The sequence below is a fragment of the Delphinus delphis genome, chromosome 10 (assembly GCF_949987515.2).
Source record: "Delphinus delphis chromosome 10, mDelDel1.2, whole genome shotgun sequence".
NCBI lineage: Eukaryota > Metazoa > Chordata > Mammalia > Artiodactyla > Delphinidae > Delphinus > Delphinus delphis.
Window position 1 is genome coordinate 8,057,476 of NC_082692.2, and position 27,460 is coordinate 8,084,935.

Here is a 27,460-nt window from a genome sequence, read left to right on the forward strand (position 1 = left end):
TAACTTCTTTAAAATCCTCAGAACAAGCTAATGATACAGGTGATATTATTTTTAACAGCTTTATGGAGGTGTGGTTGATAAAGTCCTGCACATATTTACTGTGAACAATTTGCTGAGTCTGGACATCTGCCAACCCCTGTGATGCCATCACCACAGGCGAGGTGACAGATAAATCCATCACACAGGTGGTACGATCTCCACTTTATGATTGAGAAAAATTGGGTAAAAGAAGTTAACTAACTTGAACTAAACTGCTACCCTGCCTCTTGTTAATGGTATTATGGGTTGAACTGTGTCCCCCAGAAAGCTGTGTTCAAGTCCTAACTCCTGGTATCTGTGAATATAACTTTATTTGGAAATAGGGTCTTTGCAGACGTAAACCGGTTAAGATGAGGTCGTACTGGATTACGGTGGGCGCTGCTCAGTGACCAGTGTCCGTCCTGACAAGGAGGGCAGACTGGCTCTCAAGGAGGAGAAGGCCCCATGGAGACAGAGGTAGAGACGGAGCCACGCAGCTGCAAGGCAACAGTAGAAAGCAGCGAGGGCCGAGGCAGGAACAGGCTTCCCTGAAGCGCGGAGGGAGCAGGGCCCTGCCGACACCCCGACTTCCAGAGCCGTGGGAGAATAAACTGCTGTGTTTCCAGCCATACAGTCTGTGGGGTTTTGCTACGACAGCCCCAGAAACGAGCACACGTGGTTTACTTCCTTGCTTTTCGACTGCCTCAGAGGTGACGGTTCTACCTCCCCAGCCACAGTGCACGCTCCGTGAGACCCGACTACGTCTTATATTTCTACTCTGTCTCTCTCGTAACTTATTGCCACTCAGTGCAGAGTTGACGGGAACAGTCATCAAATGTGTATCGATCGACACACTGAGTCAAGCGCGTTTAGCTAATACAGCGCCCGAGGCTGGCGTTTTCTTTTGTCCCAGCCCTGTGAATGTTTGCCGCCGTTGTTGGGGAAGACCATAACTGTTCCGACCAAAAGATGGGACCAGATACTTATATCATTTATTATCTTTGGGGCTTGAGATGTTAGCTCTGCATCTGGGTCACGTATTTGCCTAGAACCATCTCCCTTGATGGTACCAACGTGGCGTAGGTAAAGTCAGAAAAGGCTTGGGGACACCTGTGGGTTTAGCAGGGGGCCTGCCAGACAATTTAAGTTTGGGCCACCCCTCAAAGGGGAAGTGGGCACTAGATGGCCTGGAGGCTAGACTCCCTGTCACTGTGGAGGTCACCTGATCCAGTTGTCAACTGTCAATCTCACAACCTGCTTGCTACAAAGGAAACTCCCACAAAAATGACCACTGCTGAGCAGACAACTGCAATCCTAGCCTTAATTAATCCCCATCCACAGTAATAAGAAATCATCCCAGGTCACAGTGACCTTACCAGTGGCAAAGTTCAGCATGACCTTGGCTCAGAGACACTGATGGCTCTAGTGCAAATGTCACGTAGAAAGCCCGTCACCCAGAAGCCCCGCATGCCTGTTAGATCATCACGCTACCTGCTACAGCGGTACAGCAGAGAACACATCACATAAAGCAGGTTACGAGCTACAGGTCCCACCCTGCCTGTAGGATCATCACAAGGATAAAACGGAAAACAAGACAAAACGAAAACCAAAGGCAATGTGAAAAAATATACATATATGTTAAAGCTCTGTACAATCAGTACCATTTCACTAAAACTATATAAACAGTCATTCACACAGGATAATTTACGGAGCCTGTATGGAAACTGGAGAGTGGTCTAAATCATCTCGGTGTGATTCTGTTTAAAGATTTTGAGAAACAGGAGAACCTCATTTCCCTCCCCCTCCCACCCAATAATGCTGAGGACAGAACTTGTAGATTTTCCAGCTTTGTGAACCAGCAAGCCTCAAGGGAAACAAAACGTGCTGTGGAAAACTTATTCACTTATTTGCAAAATACGGTGTCTCACAGGTTCCTAGGACTGTAATACACCCTGGAGATAACAGTCACGGATCCTGCCCTCGTGGGAGAAAGAGCTATTAATAAAGCGTATGAAGGAAATAAACAGAGGCTGAAATACAGCGTGATGAGAGGCTTTCGATTTGCCACTCTCGAGGGCAAATCTCTGCCATCCTGGTCAGGGAAAGCCTGTCGGGGAAGGTAACGTTCACAGGCCGGCACCTGACGTATGAGGAGGAGCTGACTACACTGGGGAGCCGGAGGTCTTAGCGGGAGGAACAGCAAATGAACGACTGCTACATGTCGAGGAAGTAAGATGTCTCGAGCAGCAGTGGCGTCGGAGAGGCAGCTGCGGCTGCACAGTACACGACTGCGTGGTCCGCGGTGAGGAACTGGGTTTTCATCCTGAGGACGCCGGAAGATGCTGGTGAGTGTTAAGCCAGAGTACCACATTCTGTGATTTAGGCTTCTTAAGTATTATTGCAGCTGACACTTAACAGATGATGAGAAAGGGGCAGACGCATCTGGATGCCCCGCAGCGGTCCGAGTGACCGGTGGTGGAGGAAACATCGGGACACTCAGACGGCTGAGCTGCGGAGCCCGACCTCGTGGCCCTGGGCCGATGAAGCCCACACAGCCTTAGAGGGAGTTGCCCAGGGCAGGTAAGGGCAGAAGGGCTGCCTGTGACTGTGCGCGTGAGGAAGTGGGAGGAGGGTGGGCGGCGGGGCGGAGAGGATGCAGCAGACCTGAGAGGCAGCGCCACCTGGCGGCCGGAGGCAAGGAGCGCACCGCGCGCTGTTCCCGCTGCCGGAGCCTGAATCCCGGGAGAGGCTGAGCAGGAGGGAGGGGCGCCTCCTCACGTTCTGGGAGAAGGACATCGAAGGTGAGGGCGGGTAAGTCCCTCCATGCCAAGTACCACTGTCAAGACACCAGAAAGGACACCATCCTCCTCTCTAACTAAACCGTGTTCCTTCCACATTGAGTTCTCAAGCAGCTCACTCACCCCGAGGTCCAAACATATTGTCCAAAAAGGCATTGATTTCACCATCAAAGGCCTTTAGATGCTCCTGAAAAGACAAAGAAAAAATGATTTAAGTGGGTGTTTTTGGAATCTCTCAAAATGAACCACTGCCAACAACATGAAGCTGACAGACTCTCCAAGGGTCCTGGCCTTGAGGACTTTTGACTGCAGAGACTTAAGGAAAGTGGACCAGTGAATGCAGCCTCACCTTCACAAGCCTGTAAGGATTTGGAAGGAAACAATTCCTCTTTCATTTTCTTAGGCAAGAGGCGTCCTGGAAGACAGGTTTGGTACCTTTAGACACTGAAGGGTTACTGACCATCCCATTTCCCCGGACAATGCTTTTAGAGGCGTACTTTTCCAGAAGCAACTTCTATTGCTGCGATTAACAGGGGTTGTGTGCAAGCAACGGGGGAAGTCTACACCTGCATTACATAATTATTAAATGAAAATTCAGCTGAACTGTATTTCACAAAGCTGAATGTAAAGCCATAAAGACGACGTTTTTCAAGTAAGGAAATGAAGCACTATAGCTATTTTCCCCACTACCTTTATGTTTTGTTTGTTTTCAAAACATTTTCAGTACATTAGCATCTATTTAACAGTACAGTAGACAGCATCACTAGGGTATCCCAGATTAACTACCACCACTTTAACTGGATTCAGGTTGAGATTGGAGAGTTTCTGCTAAGAATCTTAATGCTGATGAACCGGCTGCTGGCTCTTGACTTGGCTCCCTTCACGCTGCTCTGACATTATACCTCTCAAAATACCTGCTCAGGTGTTCCCTACCCCTGCTGCTAAGGTCTAGAGCACCTCCCTCAAGCAAAGGTAGGAAAAGCTGGATCACTGCACAGTGCTCCTAGGAAAGGGATCTGTGAGGGGGATTTTGGGCGAGTGGACCGGTCCCTGACTGCGTGAGTTTCCTGGACGGCCCTCAGGAAGTTCGTACAGAACGTTCTCCATAATCAATAGCTGGAGTGCAGTCAAAAGCATCTTATTCTCAAAGAAAACATAGGTGCAGAAGAGGAGAATTAAGTTCCTGCCATCTGTAAAAAAGACGTGCACGTTGGTGACTGGCACGTACAGTTTGCATCTGTCCCTTATTCGTGTCATTGATCCGAAGAGAAATGTCAAGGAAACTTAGGTCTCTGGGAACCTTAGGAAGCTTGGGAAGGAGGATAACGATGAAAGCCTAGCACTTATTAGCACCCGCAACTTGCTGACCAGTGTATTAGGACCTTTATTATTTCATCATATCTCTATGAAAAGTATCTGGGCTAAACCAACTTTGGAAGGTTTTACACAGTGTCTTTACTTTTGGTTTCCATAATGGTCATCTTGGGAGACCTCCAGATTGGAGAAAGGTCAACTATCTAACATCTCAGTGTGACAGAACTTTGTGTTGCCGTTAGAATAGGGCAGATCTGTCCAGAGGCCTCTCATTCCTGAGCAAAGAATGTTAACCTCCATGATGTTCCCACCCTCATGACAGACACCAATAAAATCTTCATTGCCACATCTACCCACAACATTTAAACTTTTCCGATTTGTTTGCTGGGTTCAAAATCCATCTTCCAACATCTGTCGAGCTAAGAAAACTCTAAAGGTCACAAAGCTCGTATTATTTCTATTATCTTGCAGAAATTTAGTCACAGTGGAGAAAAACAGAAACAAAAGAGGGGAAGACATGAACAGAAAATAAGAGAATGAAAGATGAATACGAACGAATTCTTTCAGTCATTAATTTACTGATTCATTAACTGATTTTCTGGACGTTACTATGCACCAGCACCGTGTTAGATGCTGAAACATGAAGTCAAACGAGGCATGGTCCTTATCTTCAGATAGGGTAACAAGCAAGTAATCAGTAATTACGGACCAGTTTTTTAAGGAGGATGAGAGGGGTCTACGCGACGTGCTGTAAGAAGGGAGAGAAAGGAAGTATTATTCAGCCATAAAAAGAAGGAAATCCTACTATTTGCGACAATGTGGATGGACCTTCAGGGCATTACGCTAAGTGAATAAATAAGTAAGAGAAAAACAAATACTGTATGGTCTCACTTATGTATGGACTTTAAAAGAAACAAACCAAAAAAACCAAACTCACAGATACAGAGAACTGATTGGTGGTTGCCAGAGGTAGGGGCTGGGGGATAGGAGAAACGGGTGAAGGGGGTCAAAAGGTACAAATTCAGTTATGAAAAAAATTAAGTCAGGGGGATGCAATGTGCAGCATGGTGACTAGAGATGATAACACTGTATCGCATATTTGAAAGTTGCTAAGAGAGTAGATCTTAAAAGTTCTCATCACAAGAAACAAACTGTAACTGTGAGGTGATGGATACTAACTAGACTTACTGCGGTGCTCATTTTGCAACATATACAAATACGAAATCATTATACTGTACACCTGAAACAAAAGAAAAGCCAGGAGATTTCATGCAAATCTCTTATATAAAAGAGAAGCCTTCCAGGAAGAGCTGCTGCTTTGCTGAGTTTTGAAAGACTCCAGGATGTCGTCTAGATGGAGAAGGAAGGAAGAGATCAGCAAACAAACGGAGACATGACTCACCTGGGAAATGCTTATGGCCAGGGTCTCTAGGGACCTATCTGACAGAAATAAAGCCAAGGCTGGGAAAGTCAGAAACCTGAAAACAATTACCTCTTTGGTTCTGGGTTATTTAATACAGTTAGTGAGGATGTAGTCTAAAAAGACAATGACGAGAGGACATCAGAAGAACAAATCAGAGTTCACCCTGGGTCAGTATAAGGTAAGAGACAGTACAGAGAAGGGGTAGCGTCAGCCAACTAAGGACGAACTGTTAGCAAAGGATGAGATCAGAGCGTGGGTAACGAGCTCCCAGCTGTACCCTGGGTCCTACGTATGGTGAACGCTGAAGCGTGCTGGACACGCTCTCAGGTGACCCCTAGGAGCTGAGAAAAACCAACTACCAGCAGCACTTCGTTCATTCAACCCACATTTCTGAACAGCTATTATGTACATGATACTTTTCAGACACATGAAGAGAAAAGGGATAGAGTGCTTGCCTCAAGAGCTTACCGACAAACTGGTAAGTGAGACGCGGGGAAGGGCAGACACCCAGCAGCTGAGGAGGCGGAGATACACAGAGCGGCCACACTGACGAAGACGCCACGCCAGTGAAGACCTAACGTGGGTTTTCAAAGATGGTGAGAGCTTGGATTAGGAGAGGGGAATAGTTCCGCCCTTAGACCTGGGCAAGACGGTGCCGCCCTGCACCCCACACCTTAGAGGGCACCACTCTGGTCATCCTTTGGCTATTCCCCTCCACACAGGAAAAGAATCCTCTCAGCCAGGGAAACGCCTGTCCGTGGCCATAGCTTCCCCCTCCAGACTGCGTTCCAAGTTCCCCAGGCCACAGAATTCTCTGCCAAAGAATAATTCTCTGAGCTCACATCCAAAACAACTTTAGCTATTTCCCCTTGCCCGTGTAATAAAGCCCACGTTCCATGGCTCTGAATTCAATTTGTGCCTGTGTATAGCTACAGCTGAAGCATGGGAAGGCTGGGAGCAGGCAGGGCCTTATTTAAAGGTGTATCCCTGACTGCCGACCACAGATGATGAGAAGGTACGATGGTACAACCACACTGGAAAACGGTTTAGCAGTTTGGTAAAAACACAAATATTCACCTACCGTATGATCCAGCATGCCACTTCTAGGCCACCCAAAAGAAAATACAGCACATATCCGTGCAGAGACTCCTATACAAATACTCAGGGCAGGTGAATGGGTAAACAAACTGTGCTATAACCACACAATGAAACACTACTCAGCGACATAAAGGAATGAATTACTGATGTACACACAACATGGATGAATCTCAAAATTATGATGTTGCATTAAAACCAGACCAAAAAAAAGAATACACACTCTCTGTTTCCATTTATTTTCTGGCCTTTCATGTAAAAAGTTATCTGTGTGATAGAAAATCAGTGGTTGCCTGGGGACTGCAAAGGAGAGGAGCAGAATATCCTTCAAATATGAGGGTGAAATAAGGACATTTTCATACACACATAGGTGAGAGAATTTGTAGCATCAGAACTGCACCGCAAGGTATGCTCAAGATGTTCTTTAAGGAACAATCTAGAGGGAAATGGTTCCATATGGAAAGTAGCATTTATGGAAAGAAATAAAGAGCATCAGAAATGTATCTTTCCAGGCTTCCCTGGTGGCACAGTGGTTAGGAATGTGCCTGCCAATGCAGGGGACACAGGTTCGAGCCCTGGTCCGGGAAGATCCCACATGCCGCGAAGCAACTAAGCCCGTGCGCCACAGCTACTGAGCCTGCACCCTAGAGCCCGTGAGCCACAACTACTGAGCCCACGTGCCACAACTACTGAAGCCCCAGGCACCTAGAGCCCGTGCACCACAACGAAGAGTAGCCCCTGCTCGCCACAACTAGAGAAAGCCCGCACACAGCAACAAAGACCCAACGCAGCCAAAAATAAATAAATTAGAAAAAAAAAAGAGAAATGTATCTTTCTGATCAAAGAGCCCTAGCCCAGAGTAAGCTAACCTCCACCTACCTCATCACGTCCACTGCAACTGCCATCATCACCCCCCACACCCTGCGTATCCCACCCCGGGAGCAGTGCTGTGCACCACCCAGTGCTGCCCTGCATCTGCCCCTAGTTCTACTGCCAGAAGGAACACCACTTGGAGGTAGCGGCGACCCATCAGAGGCAGACCCACTGGGCTGACTTCTTATGGAAAGGTGAGATGGTCTTCTCGGCCACGTGACATGCATCTCTCAGCACAGGTGGACTGGATCACCATGCACTCCTGCCTCTGCTACCATGTTCTGAGAGTACCTGGGACACAGGAGAGCCGTGAGGGGCACACCTAATTTTTGGCCACCACGGTGATGACTGAGACTCAACGTAAATCAGGGGCATCTCAAACAGGAGGCCACTTCCTGGTCTGTTCTTGAAGGTGTGAACTCTGATTGCTGCGGGGACTGCCTCAGCCTCAACCTGGACGGCTCAGACTTTCCTCTGCAAAGGCCGTCTTGCAATCGGATGAGAATCGCTATCACCATGAAGCAGGGCCGTTCTACGGAAGCCGAGCCAGGAAGCAAGGCAGAAATAAACCTGCCACCAGAGCTCCGCCGGTGCGTCCTCTGGTCTCTAAGCGCTCTCTAAACCAGATGCCGGTTTCTCTCTTCCTTTCCTTCTCCCCTGTCCTTTCCTTCATCATGTTCCTTGTTCCTCTTCTCACCTCCCCTCCCCTTCCTCCTCTTTCCTCCCTCCTTCACTCATTCCTTCTTCACATTCCTTCAGTGTTGTTTTAGGCAGTTACGGTTTTTAGTATTTATCACGGGCATTATGTTGTATAAAAATCCAATGATTCTAGCTCTTGGGTTGGTCCTATTTTGTTGATGTAGTTTTTTTCCGGACACACAGGCTCAGTGGCCATGGCTCACGGGCCCAGCCGCTCCGCGGCATGTGGGATCTTCCCGGACCGGGGCACGAACCCACGTCCCCTGCATCGGCAGGCGGACTCTCAACCACTGCGCCACCAGGGAAGCCCTGTTGATGTAGTTTTACACGACATTTTAAGAAAACTTATTCAGTCAGAATAGTTACCTATTTTTCCATGACCAACCCCCTTCCTCACTGCTTTTTAAAATGAGCAAAAGCCATTAAGATTATGAAACAGACTCTTAAGTTGGAAGAAGACACAGTATCCAAATCTTTACATTTTTTTTTTAATATTTCAGAGAAAACTAAATCTGAAGTGTTCGATGATAGCAGGTCAGGAAATGGGATCTGACAGCTCAGGTTAACCAGACATGACTCTGAAAATCTCAGGGGCAAGGGACAGACGAGAGCCCCATTCCACAGTGAGGCCTCTCTCCTGTTCCCCAGGCTCGGGATGGCTGTCAAACACTGAAACCCCTTTTGCAGGCCCCTGAGGGATTGCTCCCAGCCAGCTGCCCATGTGTTTGAAGAATGGAAACGCGTTCACATTTGTGAACGATTCTGGGAGGTTTGGAGGATGGCTAAAAGCAGATGTGATAAAATCTTCGCCTTTCATGCAGCTGAGTTCCCACGATACCACTCACGCATTTTACACTGATCCCCCCAAACTGCCCTGGAGAGGCCCACCCACTCAACACCTACTTTCCACTACCATACCCTGGAGGGAGCAGCTGACTATGGTAGGCTGAGGGGAGGCACGAGGTTATGGGAACTCTAAATCGTTATAAAAATTACTCCATAGCTTTTCCTGGGGGAGCCGCCGGGTTGAGGGGAGCGTGGCCTTCTCCTCTCCCCGCCATGGCGTGTGCTCGTCCGCTGCTATCAGTGTACTCCGAAAAGGGGGAGTCATCTGGCAAAAATGTCACTTTGCCTGCTGTGTTCAAGGCTCCCATTCGACCAGATACTGTGAACTTTGTTCACACCAACTTGCGCAAAAACAACAGACAGCCCTATGCTGTCAGTGGATTAGCAGGTCATCAAACCAGTGCTGAGTCTTGGGTACTGGCAGAGCTGTGGCTCGAACTCCCAGGGTTCGAGGTGGCGGCACTCACCGTTCTGGCCAGGGTGCTTTTGGAAATATGTGTCGTGGGGGCTGCATGCTTGCACCAACCAAGACCTGGCGACACTGGCACCGCAGAGTGAATACAACGCAGAATCGACATGCCATCTGCTTTGCGTTGGCTGCCTCGGCGTTACCAGCGCCGGTCATGTCTAAAGGTCATCGTACAGAGGAAGTTCCTGAACTTCCTTTGGTGGTTGAAGATAAAGTTGAAGGCTACAAGAAGACCAAGGAGGCTGTTTTGCTCCTGAAGAAATTTAAGGCTTGGAATGATATCAAAAAGGTCTACGCCTCGCAGCGGATGAGAGCTGGCAAAGGCAAAATGAGAAACCGTTGCCGTATCCAGCGCAGGGGACCCTGCATCATTTATAATGAGGACAATGGTATCATCAAGGCCTTCAGAAACATCCCTGGAATTACTCTGCTTAATGTAAGCAAACTGAACATTTTGAAACTGGCTCCTGGTGGGGCATGTGGGACGTTTCTGCATTTGGACTGAAAGTGCTTTTCCGCAAGTCAGAGGAGCTGCATGGCACTTGGCGTAAAGCTGCCTCCCTCAAGAGTAACTACAACCTCCCCACGCACAAGATGCTCAGTACAGACCTTAGCAGAATCTTGAGAAGCCCAGAGATCCAAAGAGCCCTCCGAGCACCACGCAAGAAGATTCGTCGCAGTCTTGAAGAAGAATCCACTGAAAAACCTGAGAATCATGTCGAAGCTAAACCCATATGCAAAGACCATGCGCCGGAACACCATTCTTCGCCAGGCCAAGAACCACAAAATCCGGATGGATAGGGCAGTAGCAGCACTAGAAGCCAAATCAGATGAGAAGGGGATTCCAGGCAAGAAGCCTGTGATGGGAAAGAAGGGAAAGGAGGCTGTTTGCGTTAAGAAGCTGAAGACGCCGAAGAAGCCAAAGAAGGCTTTGGTGGGAAAATAGGCAGCAGTGACCAAGAAACCAGCAGCTAAAAAGAAGCCCACAGAAAAGAAACCCAGCACAGAGGAAAAGAAGGCTGCCGCATAAACTTAAATTTGTTTTTTCGGTAAAGGTCAAATCATTTTGGACAGCTAATTTTGAATAAAGACCTGATGATCAAAAAAAAAAAAATTACTCCATAGAACAAATAATGAGACTGAAACTAAGTCAGGTGATGAGGAATCTGGGGGAACATTTGTAATCTGATTGCCACATATGAAGGTAGATATAAATGAACTAATAACCACAATGGTGAGTAATAATAGTAGCTCCTGTTTTTCAAACACTTAATATATGCCAGGTATTTGATGCATATTAGCTAAAATTTTCACAATAGCCATGCAAGTTAGGTATTTCCCCCAATTTACAGAGGTGAAAACAGACTGAGCTCAAGAGTGGACCTGGGGACTTCCCTGGTGGCACAGTGGTTAAGGCTCCACTCCGCCTGCCAATGCAGGGGACACGGGTTCGAGCCCTGGTCCAGGAAGATCCCACATGCTGCAGAGCAACTAAGCCCATGTGCCACAACTACTGAGCCTGCGCTCTAGAGCCCGCGAGCCACAACTACTGAAGCCCACACACCTAGAGCCCGTGCTCCGCAACAAGAGAAGAAGCCACCGCAATGAGAAGCCCGCACACCGCAACGAAGAGTAGCCCCCGCTCGCCGCGACTAGAGAAAGCCCGCGCACAGCAACCAAGACCCAAAGCAGCCTAAATAAATAAAATATTTTTTAAAAAAAGTGGATCTGTTGTGTTTAACTTGAAGTAAGTTTGGTAACAACTGATCAGTGTTTTCACACCATTGTGGGGAAAGGTGTCCGAACTGGGACCGATGGGCTCCTTGTGGAGCTCACGCTGCTTCTTGTGCTGGGACATATTTCAGGACACCAAGCTGATGAAGAAAGCAGGGCTTGATGGTATTTGCATCCTAGGTAATAACCCTGAGGCTGTAGGCAGTTTCACTCAATTAAGGAGATGAAAGGGCTTTAGAGCAGAAAATCTTGCTGCAGTTTTGTTTCTGGGCCATTTCACCCCACACGGCTCTCTCATTTCATTCAGTGTCCGGTCGAATGGCGACTCCTTCCATGTTCCCCTAATTACTGAAGAGGAGGAAAGCCCCTGCTTTGTGGCGTCCTGATCTGTCTCCATCCCCTCACCGGCTCTGTGTTTTCTTTATAACACTTAGCATTACACAAACATTCACTGGCTGGTTACTGTCTGGGCCCTCCACCAAAACATAAGCTCCAATAGGCCATTTTATCCCAACTCCAAGGACAATGTCTGGCACCTCATGGGCACTTAATGCTTAATGAATGTGTTGACAAAACTCTCATTCTTCTAAACCGTCACAGTACTCACCTGATACTTATTTCATATCACTTCGCATTCTTAGCTACATTTTTGTATATACAATCTGGTTTCCAGTATATTTTGAAAGATCCTTAACACTTGGTATATCGTCAGGGTCTACTGGACCGAATTTTATTCTCTGAGTTTTTTTTTTTTTATACAAACCAAAAAATTTGTATATTTTTAAAGTAGAATAAAACTCATTCTATTTTGCAATTAAAATACGAGTTCAATGGACTCCTATAAATCTAAGGTACACTGTGAGATCTTATTTTTTCTGTATCTTAAAACATCTGCTATTTAATCATCCTAGGAATTATCTCACAAATATGCAACCATTTCAATCTGTGCTAAAAAAAAATATGAAAATGTAAGAATGATAGAACTGCCTATAAGGACAATGCAACAGCCACAGAAGCCATCACTATTACATCATCCTTCATTTTCACTCTACCTGAAGTATTGCATCACTCTTTAAGAGGGTATAAAAAGAAGTTTGGAGACATTTTCACAGCTTTTTAAAGCTTTCATTGAACACAACTGAAAGTTTTCATGCTCTTAAGTTCTAATGATCACGTGGATCACCTGGGGATCTTGTGAAAGTGCTGGTTTTCATTCAGCTGGCCTAGGATGGGGCCTGAGAGTCTGCATTCCTACTAAGCTCCCAGGTGTCCATGCGACCACGCTTGGATTGGAATGATCTAGACCACTGTCTCTTGAAATTTGTTTCAATTATAATCAAAGGCACATAAAAAATACCTTATCATAAAAAAGCCAAGTTCTTGCTTACTTTCTGCAAAGGTACCAAGTATTTTATTGCATATTCTACTCTATGAAATTCAAACTTGCTGTATACTAGTTATGTCACCATGCATTTCACAGGCACTTTAGTAATTAACTGTCTCCACAAACCCATTAGACAGTATCCACATTGCACAAACAGAAACAATCACTGGTTTGGTTGTATTCTTCCTTATATCTGCTATATCTGAATACAGTAGTCTGAAAGTAGCCTACTAAGGGAAGAATGCAGAGAGACTGATGACCTCTCTTGATCAGGATATTATATTTCTATTAAAGTATCAGAAAACTGCATTCACACATCACATCAGTTAGTCACTGTCAACATCACCAGATACTTCTCATGTTAATTGCTGTCAAATTCAAGCTTTACCCATCCTATATTCATACAACTGAATTTTTTTTTTTTTTACTTAATGGAATTTTAGACCTTTATCCCTTTTGAATTTATCTTCATTTTCATCCCCACCTTTGTACTGATAAGATTATCTAAACTCCTCAATATTTATTTTCCCTTTGGTTTAGTCATTTTTAAAATGTCGGCACCTACCAATAAAGACGTTTAAAAAAAAGAGTCGGCACCTTTATTCACATTACTAATTAAAAGAAATGGCACAGTCTGGGTGTTATGGACTGAATGTTTGTGTCTCTCATATTTATATGTTAAAGCCTTTACCCCCAATGTGATGGTATTTGTCGATAGGGCCTTTGAGAGATAATTAGATTTTGATGACCTCATGAAGGTGGGTCTTTATGATAGGATTAGTGCCCTTATGAGAAAGGGACCCCAGAGAATTTCTTCTTTCTCTCCCCCAGCCCTGTGAGGGCACAAGGAGAAGGTGGCTGTCTGCAAGCCAGGAAGAGGGCCTTCACCAGAAACCAGCCACACTGGCACCTGACTTCCAACTTCAGGTGACAGAACTGAGAAAATAAATTTCTACTGTTGAAGCCACCCAGTCTAATAGCCTTGAAGAATGCCTTTCTATAAGCCTTAAAGAATGACTTTTTACAAGAAAAAAAATCATGGCTTGAAATCATCTAATGTAAAGTATGAGCTTCACATTATCTGATTTGGTTTAGATAAATAAATACTTTAACAGACAGCAATCTGCCTATGCATGTATAGGTACAAGTATATATAATGTAAATATAGGAAAAATTTTGGAAGGGCACACAAACTTAAGAATGCTTATCACTGGGGACGAAAGGAGAATGACAAGGGTAGTGGGAGAAGGCCAGGACAGACTGTCTTTACCCTGTATATGTCTTATGTCTTAGTTTTTAATAAGGAATCATTAACAGTATATTAGTTGTGTAATTAAAATATTACAATTAAAAACTAAGGGAAACGTTAACGGAATGATTACACAGGAAAGTTGTATAAGTTCCTCCGTAAGTCTAAACTAACAAAAAAAAATCACAATTCTTAATAGGTTGTTCTCTTCCTATTCATCTGAAATAAAAGATGAAATAGATGATATCATGACATTAAATGACTAGAAATGTTACTCTGTGAAATTCCTGTCTAAGTACATGACAAGTAACTTAAATTTTCATCAAATATGTATTTTATTATTTTGTATTGATACAAACAGATTAGTCATTACTGTAATCAGCTCAAGGCCAGTTTTTGAAAAGAAAAAATTGACAAACCTTTAGCTAGGCTAACTCAGGAAAAAAAAAAAAGAGAACTCAAAATCAGAAATGAAAGACAGACATTACAACTGCTATCACAGAAATAACAAAGAATCATGCAAGACTACTATGAACAATTTACACCAAGAAACTGAATAACCTAAAAGAAATGGACACATTCCTAGAAACAACCAATACTGAATAACAGAAATCTGAACAGACTAGTTATGAGTGAAGAGCTTGAATCAGTAGTCAAAACCCCCAAAATACAGAGAAGCCCAGGACCAGATGGTTTCACCGGTGAATACTGCCAAACATTTAGAGAATAATTAATGCCAATTGCTCTCAAACTTTTCCAAAAAATGGAGAGAATACTTCCAAGCTCATTTTATGAGGCCAGCATTGTCCTGATACCAAAGCCAGATAAAGACACTAAAAGAAGGTCACAGACCAATACCCATGATGAATATAGATGTAAAAATTCTCTATAAAATGTTAGCAAACTGAACACAACAGCACATTAAAATAATCATACATCACGATCAAGTGGGAATTGTCCCTGAGATGCAAGGATGATTCAACATATGCAAGTCAATAAATGTGGTACACCACATTAATATTAGAATGAAAGATAAAAATCATATAACCAGGGGCTTCCCTAGTGGCGCAGTGGTTGAGAGTCTGCCTGCCAATGCAGGGGACACGGGTTCGTGCCCCAGTCTGGGAAGATCCCACATGCTGCGGAGCGGCTAGGCCTGTGAGCCATGGCTGCTGAGCCTGCGCGTCCGGAGCCTGTGCTCCGTAACGGGAGAGGCCACAACAGTGAGAGGTCCGCATACGGCAGAAAAAAAAAAAAAAAAAAAAAAAAATCATATAACCATCCCAATAGATGCACAAAAAGCATTTGACAAAATACAACATACTTTTATAATAAAAACACTCAACAAATTGGGTATAGGAGAAACATACCTCAACATAATTTAAAGGCTATATATGACAAACCCACAGTCAACATCATACTCAATGGTGAAGGGTTGAAAGCTTTTCCTCTAAAATCAGGAACACGACAAGGGTGCCCACACTCACCACTCTTATTGAGCATGGTACTGGAAGTCCAGAGCAGTAAGGCAAGAAAAATGAAATAAAAAGGCATCCACATCGAAAAGGAAGAAGTCTTTGTTTTCAGATGATCTGATCTTATATCTAGAAAATCCTAAAGACCCACCAAAAAACTCTAGAACTGATGAATTCAGTAAAGTTGCAGAACAGAAAAATCAACATATGGAAAACAGCTGCCTTTCTCTACATTAACATCTAAACATCTGAAAAAGAAATAAAATAATTCCATTTTAGCATCAAAAACAATAACATACTTATGAATAAATTTAACCAAAGAGATGAAAGATCTGTACACTGAAAACCACAAGACTCTGATGAGAGAAACTGAAGACACAAATAAAGATACCCCACGTTCATGGATAAGAATTAATATTGTTAAAATGTCCATGCTTCCCCCAAAGCCATTTACAGATCCAATGCAATCCATATCAAAATTCCAATGATATTTTTTTCCACAGAAGTAGAAAAAAAGCCTACAATTTGTATAGAATGACAAAAGATCCTCAATGGCTACAGCAATCCTGAGAAAGAAGATGAAAACTAGAGGCATCACATGTCCTGATTTCAAACAAAAATATAGCTACAAAGCTCTAGTAATCAAAACAGTAAGATACCAGCACAGAAACAGACACATAGACCAATGGAGCAGAACTGAGAACCCAGAAATAAACTTTCAGATATGTGGTCAACCAACATCTGACAAGGGAGCCAAGAATACTCAATGGGGAAAAGACAGTCTCTTCAATAAATGGTGTTGGGAAAACTGAATAACCACATGCAGGAGAGTGAAATTGGACCCCTTTCTTACACAAATCACAAAAATTAACTCAAAATGGAATAAAGATTTAAATATAAGACCCAAAACCACAAAATTCCTGAAAGAAAACACAGGGAAAAAGCTCCTTGACATTTGTCTTAGCAGTGATTTTTTGGATATGATGCCAAAAGCACAAGCAAGAAAAGCAAAAATAAGTGGGACTACATCAAACTAAAAAGCTTCTGCACCACAAAAGAAACAATCAACAAAATAAAAAGGCAACTTACAGAAAGGAAGAAAATATTTGCAAATCATCTATCTGGTAAGGGGTTAATATCCAAAATATATAAAGAACTCATACAACTCAGGGACTTCCCTGGTGGTCCAGAGGTTAAGAATCTGCCTTCCAATGCAGGGGACGTGGGTTTGATCCCTGGTCGGGGAACGAAGATCCCACATGCCACCGGGCAGCTAAGCCCATGCACCACAGCAACTACAGAGCCCACGCACCGCAACTAGAGAGAAACCCGCGCACTGCAATGAAAGATCCTACATGCCACAACTAAGACTGGATGCAGCCATAAACAAACAAATATTAAAAAGAACTCATATAACTCAATAGTAAAAAAAAAAAAACCAAAAAACCCCCCAAAAACAACAACCTGATAAAAAAAATGGGCAGAGGAACTGAACATTTTTCCAAAGACGACATACACATGGCCAACATGTATATGAAAAGATGATCAACATCACTAATCAGAAATGTGAAACCATAATGAACTATCATCTCACACCTGTTAGAATGGCTGTTGTCAACAAGACAAGAGTTAAAAAAAAAAGTGTTGACAAAGATATGAAGAAAGGAAACCCTTGTTCACTGTTGGTGGGAATGTAAATTGGTGCAGCCACTGTGGAAAAGAGTATGGAGGGTCCTCAAAATATTCAAAATAGAACTACCATATGATCCCGGAATCCTACTTCTAGATATATATCCAAAGGAAATGAAAACAAGATCTCAAAGAAATCTGTGCCCCCATGTTCACTACAGCATTATTTACAAAGGCCAATATATGGAAACAATCTAAGCATTCATCAATGGGTGAACAGATAAAGATGTAACAACACACACACACACACGCACACACACACGAGTATCAGCCGTAAGAGAAAGAAAATCCTACTGTTACAGCAACTCAGATGAACCTTGAGGATGTTAAGCTAAGTGAAATAGGCAGAGAAAGACAAATACATTGAATATAAAAAAGCTGAATCATAGAAACAGAGCAGAGTGGTAGCCACCAGGGGCTGGGAGGTGGGGGAAATTGGGAGACACTGATTAAAGGGTACAAACTTCCGGTTATAAGATTATTAAGTTCTGAGGATCCAATACACAGCATCGTGAATACTGTTAACAATACTGTATTTTATAGTCCCTGAAAGCTGCTAAGAGTGTGGATCTTAAATGTTTTCACCACAAAAAAGAAATGGTAATTATGTGATGAGATAGTGTTAGCTAATGCTACAGTGATAATTTGTTTTTGCAATAAATGTGTCAAATCATATTATACACCTTAAACTTACGCAATGTTATATGTCAGTTATATCTCAATAAAGCTGGAAAAAATAGTAATCAGCACAACTCTCAAGAGTAATTGGCAGTGTTTGGTTAAATCTTGAGCCTTATATTACATACTCTAAGCTAACAAAATTCAACAAAAGATCGGTAGCTGTTCGGTATTTTGCTACAGGTCTTTCAGAGATGCCTTCAGAGAAGGGTACCAGAGGGTCCTTCAACTCTTCAGTTACTCCCCTCCGCTTCATCCACTAACATACACCACAGTAAGAGGTGTCTGCGTGATGAGTGGCCGATTCCCACGCTAAGAGAAGGATTTTTCTTTGATCAAAAGAAACCCATTTAGGGCTTTCTTTAATGCGTTTGTAGCCGTCTGTTCTCAAAACACCGGTCGGATTACCATTTTGTCAGAAGTAAAAACAGAATTTCTTTTTCCCTAGTAGGTTAAAATTGTACAAAAAAAATCAAAGCCCCAAACCAAGCGAAGTCCAGTGACAACCCCTTTTTTTTTTTTTTTTTTTTCCGGTATGCGGGCCCCTCACCGCTGTGGCCCCTCCCGTTGCGGAGCACAGGCTCCGGACGCGCAGGCTCAGCGGCCATGGCTCACGGGCCCAGCCGCTCCGCGGCATGTGGGATCTTCCCGGACTGGCGCACGAACCCGTGTCCCCTGCATCGGCAGGCGGACTCTCAACCACTGCTCCACCAGGGAAGCCCTAACCTCATTATTTTTTATCATTACCAGTGTTATTATTATTTTAATACAGTGCAAATAACACAGTACAGAACTCAGGAAGGAAAGTCCACTCTATTAGTGATGCACTAAGATAGCCCAGACATATACACCTGCATTTTAACCCTGATTCCTTGACATCCAATTGGATGTTACACGAAGAATCTGCATTGTTTGCCATAAAATCTGAGGATTTTTTTTAATTTAATCTTTTTTTATACAGCAGGTTCTTATTAGTCATCCATTTTATACACATCAGTGTATACATGTCAATCCCAATCGCCCAGTTCATCACACCACCACCACCACCCCCCCCACCACCATCCCCTGCCGCTTCCCCACCTTGGTGTCCATAGGTTTCTTCTCTACATCTGTGTCTCTATTTCTGCCTTGCAAACCGGTTCATCTGTACCACTTTTCTAGGTTCCACATATATGCGTTAATATACGATATTTGTTTTTCTTTTTCTGACTTAACTTCACTCTGTATGACAGTCTCTAGATCCATCCACGTCTCAACAAATGACCCAATTTCATTCCTTTTTATTGCTGAGTAATATTCCATTGTATATATGCACCACATCTTCTTTATCCATTCGTCTGTCAATGGGCATTTAGGTTGCTTCCATGACCTGGCTATTGTAAATAGAGATGCAATGAACATTGGGGTGCATGTGTCTTTTTGAATTATGGTTTTCTCTGTGTATATGCCCAGTAGTGGGATTGCTGGGTCACATGGTAATTCTATTTTCAGTTTTTTAAGGAACCTCCATACTGTTCTGCATAGGGGCAAAATCTGAGGAATTTTTTAAAAAATCAAATAACTGTTATTAAGTTCTTTAGCCAACTTGGCCAAAATTCACCTTTCTAAGCTTCCTCTCCTTCCAGATGCCTATGTGCACTCTCCGCCCCAGGCACATTTAATTATCTGAAGTTCCCCCAATGAGTATCTCTCCATCCATCCTTCCCCGTCCTCACCTCCCTGCACGTAGGTGTTCTTCCTTTTGCCTGGATGACGCCTAATTGTCTTTTGGCTTTTCCTGACCACTCACCTTCTCCCAAACTGGTCAAGATCCTATGTCTGGCATACACTAGGCACTCAATAAGCATTTGTGGAATGTATTTATCATATATATATATGTATGTATGTGTGTGTATATATATATATATATATATATATATAAATGAATGAGTTTGCCAGTATCACACCAGAAATGGGCTTGCAAACTTCAGGGGTCCACTTCTGACCTCTTTTTCCTTTGGCAACATTCTTCTTTGACAGGTTTAGAGAGTTATCAGGATTATTATGTGTGAATACGTACATGGCAAGTAAAGAGTGTTGGGGACTGGACTTCCCTGGTGGTGCAGTGGTTAAGAATCTGCCTGCCACTGCAGGGGACATGGGTTCGACCCCTGGTCCGGGAAGATCCCACATGCCGCAGAGCAACTAAGCCTGTGCGCCGCAACTACTGAGCCTGCACTCTAGAGCCCACGTGCCACAACTACTGAAGCCTGCGTGCCTAGAGCCTGTGCTCTGCAACAAGAGAAGCCACCACAATGAGATGCCCGCACGCCGCAATGAAGAGTAGCCCCCGCTCACTGCAACTAAACAGAAAGCCCGCGTGCAGCAAGGAAGACCCAACGCAGCCAAAAAATAAATAATTAATAATTAAAAAAACAGTGTTGGACTTCCCTGGTGGCGCAGTGGTTAAGAATCCACCTGCCAATGAAGGGGATGTGGGTTCGAGCCCTGGTCCAGGAAGATCCCACATGCCACGGAGCAACTAAGCCCGTGTGCCACAACTACTGAGCCTGCGCTCTAGAGCCCACGAGCCACAACTACTGAAGCCCTCGAGCCACAACTACGGAAGCCCGCGTGCCTAGAGCCCGTGCTCTGCAACAAGAGAAGCCACCACAATGAGAAGCCCGTGCACGGCAATGAAGAGTAGGCCCCGCGCACAGCAACAAAGACCCAATACAGCCAAAAATAAATAAAATCTACGTTTAAAAAAAAAAAGAGCTTTGGGGATTAGGAAGAGAGACTGAAAGACATTTGACAATGTATCCCTGTATTAAAGCAGAGGGATACTGAGACAGCAGTAACTCCAAAATTGTAGAGACCCATGACTCAGTGAAAACCACCTAGAAGGACTCTTAAATATCTTCTTCGTTCTAGATTTTTAAGAAATAAATACCAATGTTTAAAAATTACTAATTTCAATGCAGGCATACCTTGGAGACATTGTGGGTTCAGCTCCAGACCACCGCAATAAAGGGAGTATTACAACAAAGCAAGTCATGTGAATTTTTTGGTTTCCCAGTGCACATAAAAGTTGTTTATGCTGAGGCCTCCCTGGTGGCGTAGTGGTTGAAAGTCCACCTGTTGATGCAGGGGACACGGGTTCGTGTCCCGGTCCGGGAAGATCGTACATGCCGTGGAGCGGCTGGGCCCGTGAGCCATGGCCGCTGAGCCTGTGCGTCCGGAGCCTGTGCTCCGCAACGGGAGAGGCCACAACAGTGAGAGGCCCGCGTACCGCAAAAAAAAAAAAAAAAAAAAAAAAAAAAGGTGTTTATGCTATACTGTAGTATATTAAGTACGCAACAGCATTATGCCTAAATAATGTATATTCCTTAATTATAAATATTTTATGGTAAAAAATGTTAACCATCATCTGAGCCTTCGGCAAGTCATAGTAGTAATATCAAAGATCACTGATCACACATCACCATAATGAATAATGAAAAAGTCTGAAATATTGTGAGAATTGCCAAAATGTGACAGAGACACGAAATGAGCAAATACTGTTGGAAAAAATGGTGCGGATAGACTTGCTCGATGCAGCATTGCTACAAACCCTCAATAAGTAAAAATGCAGGATCTGTGAAGTACAATAAATCCAGGTCTGCCTGTAACGCATTTTAAATAGTCTTCTAGTATCTCTAGGGCGTATATGCGTTTAGTCACCTGCTGTGCTGATACACTGTAAGGCGGTGCTGCCCACTCACCTCTTGGCTCAGAACTCTCTGCGGACGGGTGGGGCAGTCAGTCCTCTTTGCACAAGAGCCTGGGCAGCATATCGTGGGAGGGCACTCACCCCTATGAGGTGCATCGGGAAATGGTCAGATACAGACAAGGCATCTCAACAACAAAGCTCTGGACATGAGGAGTAATGCTGGGTAAAGAATCTGTTACTTGGGATTCTTCATGGCTCAGTTCCCTGTGGGACCCAGGGAGAGAGAATGCAGTGATGAAAAAGGTACAGGATGTACTTAAATCTACATACAGTACTGGGGTTGCAAGAGAGGAACGCTTTGTGATCTCTCCCAAAGGAACAGAAAAGAAGAGACAGAAAACAACACTTGGTTATGGGCATATGGCGAGGGCAGACGAAGTGCGGGGAACTGCGGGGAGTTGGGGAAAGAACGGGTGAGACGTAAGTGTGTAAACACAAAGTACTGTGAGCTACCGCTCAGAGATGTATCTCGCGAGCGCAGAACAGTCCCTGATTAACAAAGACATGACATAAGTATACCGGATTTGTGAAGTCACGAAAATAGATTTTAAACACTTTAAAAATAAATTCACAAAGCTTAATTTGTGAATTAATTTGTTGGTTACACAGAAGTTCATCAAGTTTAAGGAAACTGAAATCTGACTAAACAAATACAAATTTTTAATCATGAATATAATTGTATTAGTTACCCTGCTGCCAGTCATTTTGCAAGTTATGGCCTTCTCTCCAAGAAAATGGACATAAAATCCAAACACATTATTTCTTTTATAATATTCTGGCCTCATTAAAAGATATTAAATAACTTGCCTTAATTTCAAGGGAATAAAATGAAATCTGCCATACAGAAAAACAAAGAGGCAATTTCACAGTTAGAAAATAAAGTCATTCGGTGGTTCAGTACTGGATATGTGAGGAACCAAAAAAGCTGCTACGGTGGCGACACAAGATATTTGTAGTGATTCTTACAACTTCTATTTCCCCGTGAAGTTGTGAGTGAATACCAAACTCCTTGGAGATTTAACCCCAGGCCAGATAGTTGTATTCAGGACACCTTGGAACTGTACCAGCTTCTGAATTTGGGGACATGGGGAAGAATACAGCTCTTTCACAATTACCAGCAGCAGTGAAAGGAGATTTTGTTTGTATGTGCTCTGGTTATCAAGTGCTGAGCAGAGGGGAAGCAGGTTGGCTTTTCTGCATGTACAAGTGCTATCCTTTTGAATGTGAAAACAAAGGAAAGCTTTTAATGGTTTCTTGGAAAAGACATGGGCCAGATTTTATTTCTAAATTTTAAGCAATAATCATACCTACCTATTCTACCTATTTATATATCTATATTCTAATCTATTTCTATATGTTCTAAAAATATCTACAGTATTTCCGGATATTCATGGTAATGTCAAAAGATGTGTTCTTTTACTGCTAATGCTAAGAGACAATCTGTGTCACACGGATAGACTGTGTTATATTTTCCTTCTTTCAAGCTATGGAACCAGCCGATACTGGGAGTTACTGAGCCATCCAGACTCCCTGCTGAATGAAATCCTTATCACATTCTTCTTTGGCTGAAGTATATTATCGTGACAGTTAGTTGCTCCACACTTCACTGTATAAAGCCTTTTCTAAGAAGTAAAGGAAAATCATACCTTTTCCTTAACATTTTAATCCAGATGTCAAATCAAACTGAGCTTCGTTAGCAGAGGCTCTAAGAGGAAAACAAGTCACAGGAAGGTAAAATGCAGCCTGAGCACTGTGTGAAAAAAAAAATGGCCTTTTTAACGGCTACCTGACATCTATGATGGTTAGGGAGTTTTACAAATAATTTTAGATATCTCATGTTATTTTGAGCACCTTCTGGGGTCTCACCTCAATTAATTAATCAACATTCAGTCATCAGCCCAACATGGTCTCCCAAAACACTGGGCTGATGATAAAGACAGACAACTCTATGGGGGGGGGTGTGGAAAAAAGAGAGCTATGACAAGTATTAGCTATTTGACAGGTGATATAAAGCAGAAGACAAAATGATTGGTTACAATTATACCCCGTGTGTGGCAAAGCCCATTGCTTTTGCCAAGATACTGTGTCAAAATAAAGAAAATTATGTATATCTAAGCCTCTGACCCCCATTTTTTGAAAATTAGCATTGCATCACACATCTTCTCACCTGGTTCTTCCTGAGCTACTGTCTTGAATACTGCTAGATGAGCACTTTTATGATATATTACTATCCTTAATCTTACTGATGAATCAATTTCTATCCGACAGAGAATAGAGAGCATTATGTAGCGTGTTTTCTCAATTTTCTAAATGACAGATGCTTCAAGCCCTCCCCCGAGGTCCCTACCCTCCATCTGCTCCCAACCAGACAGTCATCCCATCCCATTCTTTGCCTATATAAGAATTTTGAAGCTACTACTGGAGATAAACATAAAACATACTAATTTACTTTATTATATAACTAAATTAATATATTTTTAGCTTCATATATGGTGCCAATGTCTGAAGTGTGTCGGTCCAATGGGTAATTTGGGAATGAACTGGACAGATGGGACTGAAATCAGTGAAAGTGAACTTTGCAGCCTTTCATATTAACACTGAATAGTTTGGTAAGTTGGGTTACTTCACTCATTTTCATTCAACAATTTTTTAGTTTAACTTCACGCAAGCAAGGTCTTTCGAATGCTTATCTGCAGTGTAACTTTTAATAGGGTAGAAGAAATGTTTTGAAGTGAATAAATGCCTATTTGAAACAATTATAAATGTATCATGAAAATGAGTCAAAGAAGCACAACCATTTAAGTCATATGAATAATGAGAATGTTACCAAATTTTCTTTTAAAAGTGTGTGCACCAATCTATTCCTTTGTCTATTAGAAACTGGTTGACTTCTACAAGATAAAGCAACACACACAAAGCATACTAATGGTTATCTTCATGATCTTATGATTTTAAAAGTATTTTCTTGGCAGAAGTCTTCACCTAGTTTTTGCCTTTCAGCACTCAAAGGTTATTTGATTTTTCTTTTTAGATACAGCTAGGCTTGTATCATTATAGAGAACGTTAACTACTACAGCTAATGCAGCTATAGAAGGTTTACAGTGTTTTTCCCTCCCAGTCTCTAAAAGAGAAAAGATAAATTCAGTAACACCAATGGGTAGTACCTCTGGGCAGTGGAAAGGGTGGGTCAGAAACATTCCGGAGTTTTACTTAGGAAGGTATTTGATGCAACGCTGTTTTCAGGAAGATTATGTGAGCACTTGCACTTCACTAGTGACCTCACTTGATTAGTAGTTCTAGTTGTTTCTCAAGTTGTGGCCCAAGTTAGTCTCTAGAGACCGTTAGGTCTGATTGTGTGAAAATGTGTGTTGGATTTAGATAAATTAGAAAAGTTAAAGAAGGAGATGTTAGACTATGAGTTTTGTTTGTTTTTTTTAAGAAAGAAAGTCTGGCCAACTAACTTGCGTACTTTTAAAAAGCCCAAGGACTGAAAATGTAGCCAGTAGCAAGCAGGGCAAAGAGGTCGGATAATGCCGGCTCGGCTGGGCAGCACGTGGTAGGAAATCTTTTGTGATCCTTCTCAGCTGTGACTGGAGGGACCAGCCAACTCTTCTACATTAATCCTGGACTTGGGTTAAGTGTTATATTACAGATCTCTGGGACAGCCACCAAGAAGCTGATTTTTAAAAAAATATTTATTTATTTATTTATTTAGGCTGTGCCGGGTCTTAGTTGTGGCATGCATGTGGGATCTAGTCCCCTGACCAGGGATCGAACCCCAGCCCCCTGCATTGGGAGCGTGGAGTTGTACCACTGGACCACCAGGGAAGTCCAAGAAGCTGATTCTTAAATAACGAGCCTCCTTGGTTTCACCAGACAAACTAGAAATGGCGGGGAAATGGAAGCCGTTTATTTTCTTCATGTCCACTGTCTCATTGCTATAGAACCCAAGTCCACCAAGACACTATCATGAAGTAGCAGCTGGTAACAATCGAAGGGAAAACCTTACAACACACACACACACACATTCATTCGCCACTTTCTCTCTTCCCTTTGAAGGACTCAAGCGAGGAGTAGTCTGATTTTCACCTAATTGTTCATTCTAGTTTGCTATTCCTTCAACCTCTAGAATTTCCTAATAGAGGAGTCACCTAAATATGTTCACAGAGAAAGCTATTTAACTCCATGACAGCAACGGTTAGTTTAGCTTAGGATAAAATCTTTTAGAATAAAACATATTCATGTTAAACCCATGTGGGTAACTTGCATGCACTTAGCAGGACGCCAGAATGCAGGATGAACCCAATGTTATATATGTATTAATTAAAGGTCCTATTTAACAAAAATGGGCTTTCCCTATTCCATGGAATCTCCTCAAGGAGATGCCCATACATTTACTCACGTAGTAAACATTATTGCTTCACTATAAAGTCAGTAATTGTCATAATGAGGCAGAAAACACTAAAGACGAATTAAGAGACCCAGGCTCTTGCTTTGACTCTGGCACCAACAGGTATTGCGGCCTTGAACCTCACTTACATAACACAGGGAAAAAAATCCCTTCTTATGATGACTGAATTAGCTGCTGTTGAGTATCATTCACCCGGAAACAAAGATTTTATAAGACAAGGAGTCATGGAACATGAATAAGCCTAAAACGTCCGATTACATTTCAGAATCAGTAAAGTAAGTATACCTTTGCAGTAAGTCCAATATGATCACTGGGTGAATGATACGAAATTTTGTCTTTGGCTACACGCAACCCAGAAATAACAGGATTTACTGCCAGTTCATAAACTGTAGCCTGATTTCTTCATAGGAACTCTAACATAACTATATGGAATATTAGTATTATTATATCTAACAGAGTAACTATCTGACTCTACGGAGTAACCATCTTTCCTTATACAGAGACGCAATATCTTTAGGTTAAATAATATTTGAAAATATTTGAAAAGTTTTGATGTAAGTACTTCTCCATTTCTTAAGCTTAGCCTTCTATGTTTTATGAAAAATAACTTTAAAAACGTATTAAAGGTTAACACGTTTCTTTGTAAGGATTCCTTTCCTACCACACAGCACTATAAAGGCCTAAGAATTAGCTCTGCATGGTCCAGACTTTATGAACAGAAACACAGAAAGGAAACACAATGATTTTTTTAAACCTCAGGTGAACCAAGGAGCACTTTATTGGCTCTCATAGTATCAGACAGTCATAGACATCTAATTCAGCTTCCCACCCAAAGCTGGAAATAATTGCTTCCCACAATAATTCTGATAAAAATCCACACACCTTACTGGAAAAACTCTAGAGAAAGACTTCTCACTATTTGCAAGGTAGCACAGTCTATTTTTTAAATGTTTCTCATTTTTAGGAAACCAGTCCTTATTTGGGGCTAAAAATCTTTCTCCATTCAGTGGTTACCCATCAATCCTAGTTCTTTCCTCTAAAATCACATACAAGTAGTACCATTTTTTTTTTTCGCATGAGGGCCTTTTATAGAAATTAACATTTTAAAAAATAAATTTATTTTATTTATTTTTGGCTGCGTTGGGTCTTCATTGCTGTGTGCAGGCTTTCTCTAGTTGGGGCGAGCAGGGGTTACTCTTCGTTGCGGTGCACAGGCTTTTCATTGCAGTGGCTTCTCTTGTTGTGGAGCACGGGCTCTAGGTGCACGGGCTCAGTAGTTGTGGAGCGCAGAGGCTCAGCAGTTGTGGTGCATGGGCTTAGTTGCTCTGCGGCATGTGGGATTTTCCCGAACCAGGGGTGGAACCGGTGTCCCCTGCATTGGCAGGCGGATTCTTAACCACTCTGCCACCAGGGAAGTCCTGAGAGCCCTTTAGATATTTGACATTTCACACCAAGCCTTCACTTTTCCTCAACAGGCTCAGTAAATTCACCTCCTCCCACTCTCCTCTCCCTCCCCAACTTTGTCATCTGGCCTTTCCTGCTTCCCTTCCTTCC

The 27,460-nt window shown here is 43.0% G+C and overlaps 1 protein-coding gene and 1 pseudogene across 1 annotated transcript in view; one reads left to right on the forward strand and one right to left on the reverse strand.

The window, feature by feature from the left end:
- ELOVL2 (ELOVL fatty acid elongase 2) overlaps positions 1-27,460 on the reverse strand; it is a 68,897-nt gene that overhangs the window by 25,846 nt on the left and 15,591 nt on the right. Inside the window, exon 2 of the mRNA XM_060021591.1 lies at positions 2,940-3,003. Within this exon, the coding sequence (XP_059877574.1) occupies positions 2,940-3,003 (64 nt within the window). The remainder of the gene's footprint in view (positions 1-2,939; positions 3,004-27,460) is intronic.
- On the forward strand, positions 9,240-10,513 carry LOC132431815 (large ribosomal subunit protein uL4 pseudogene; annotated as a pseudogene).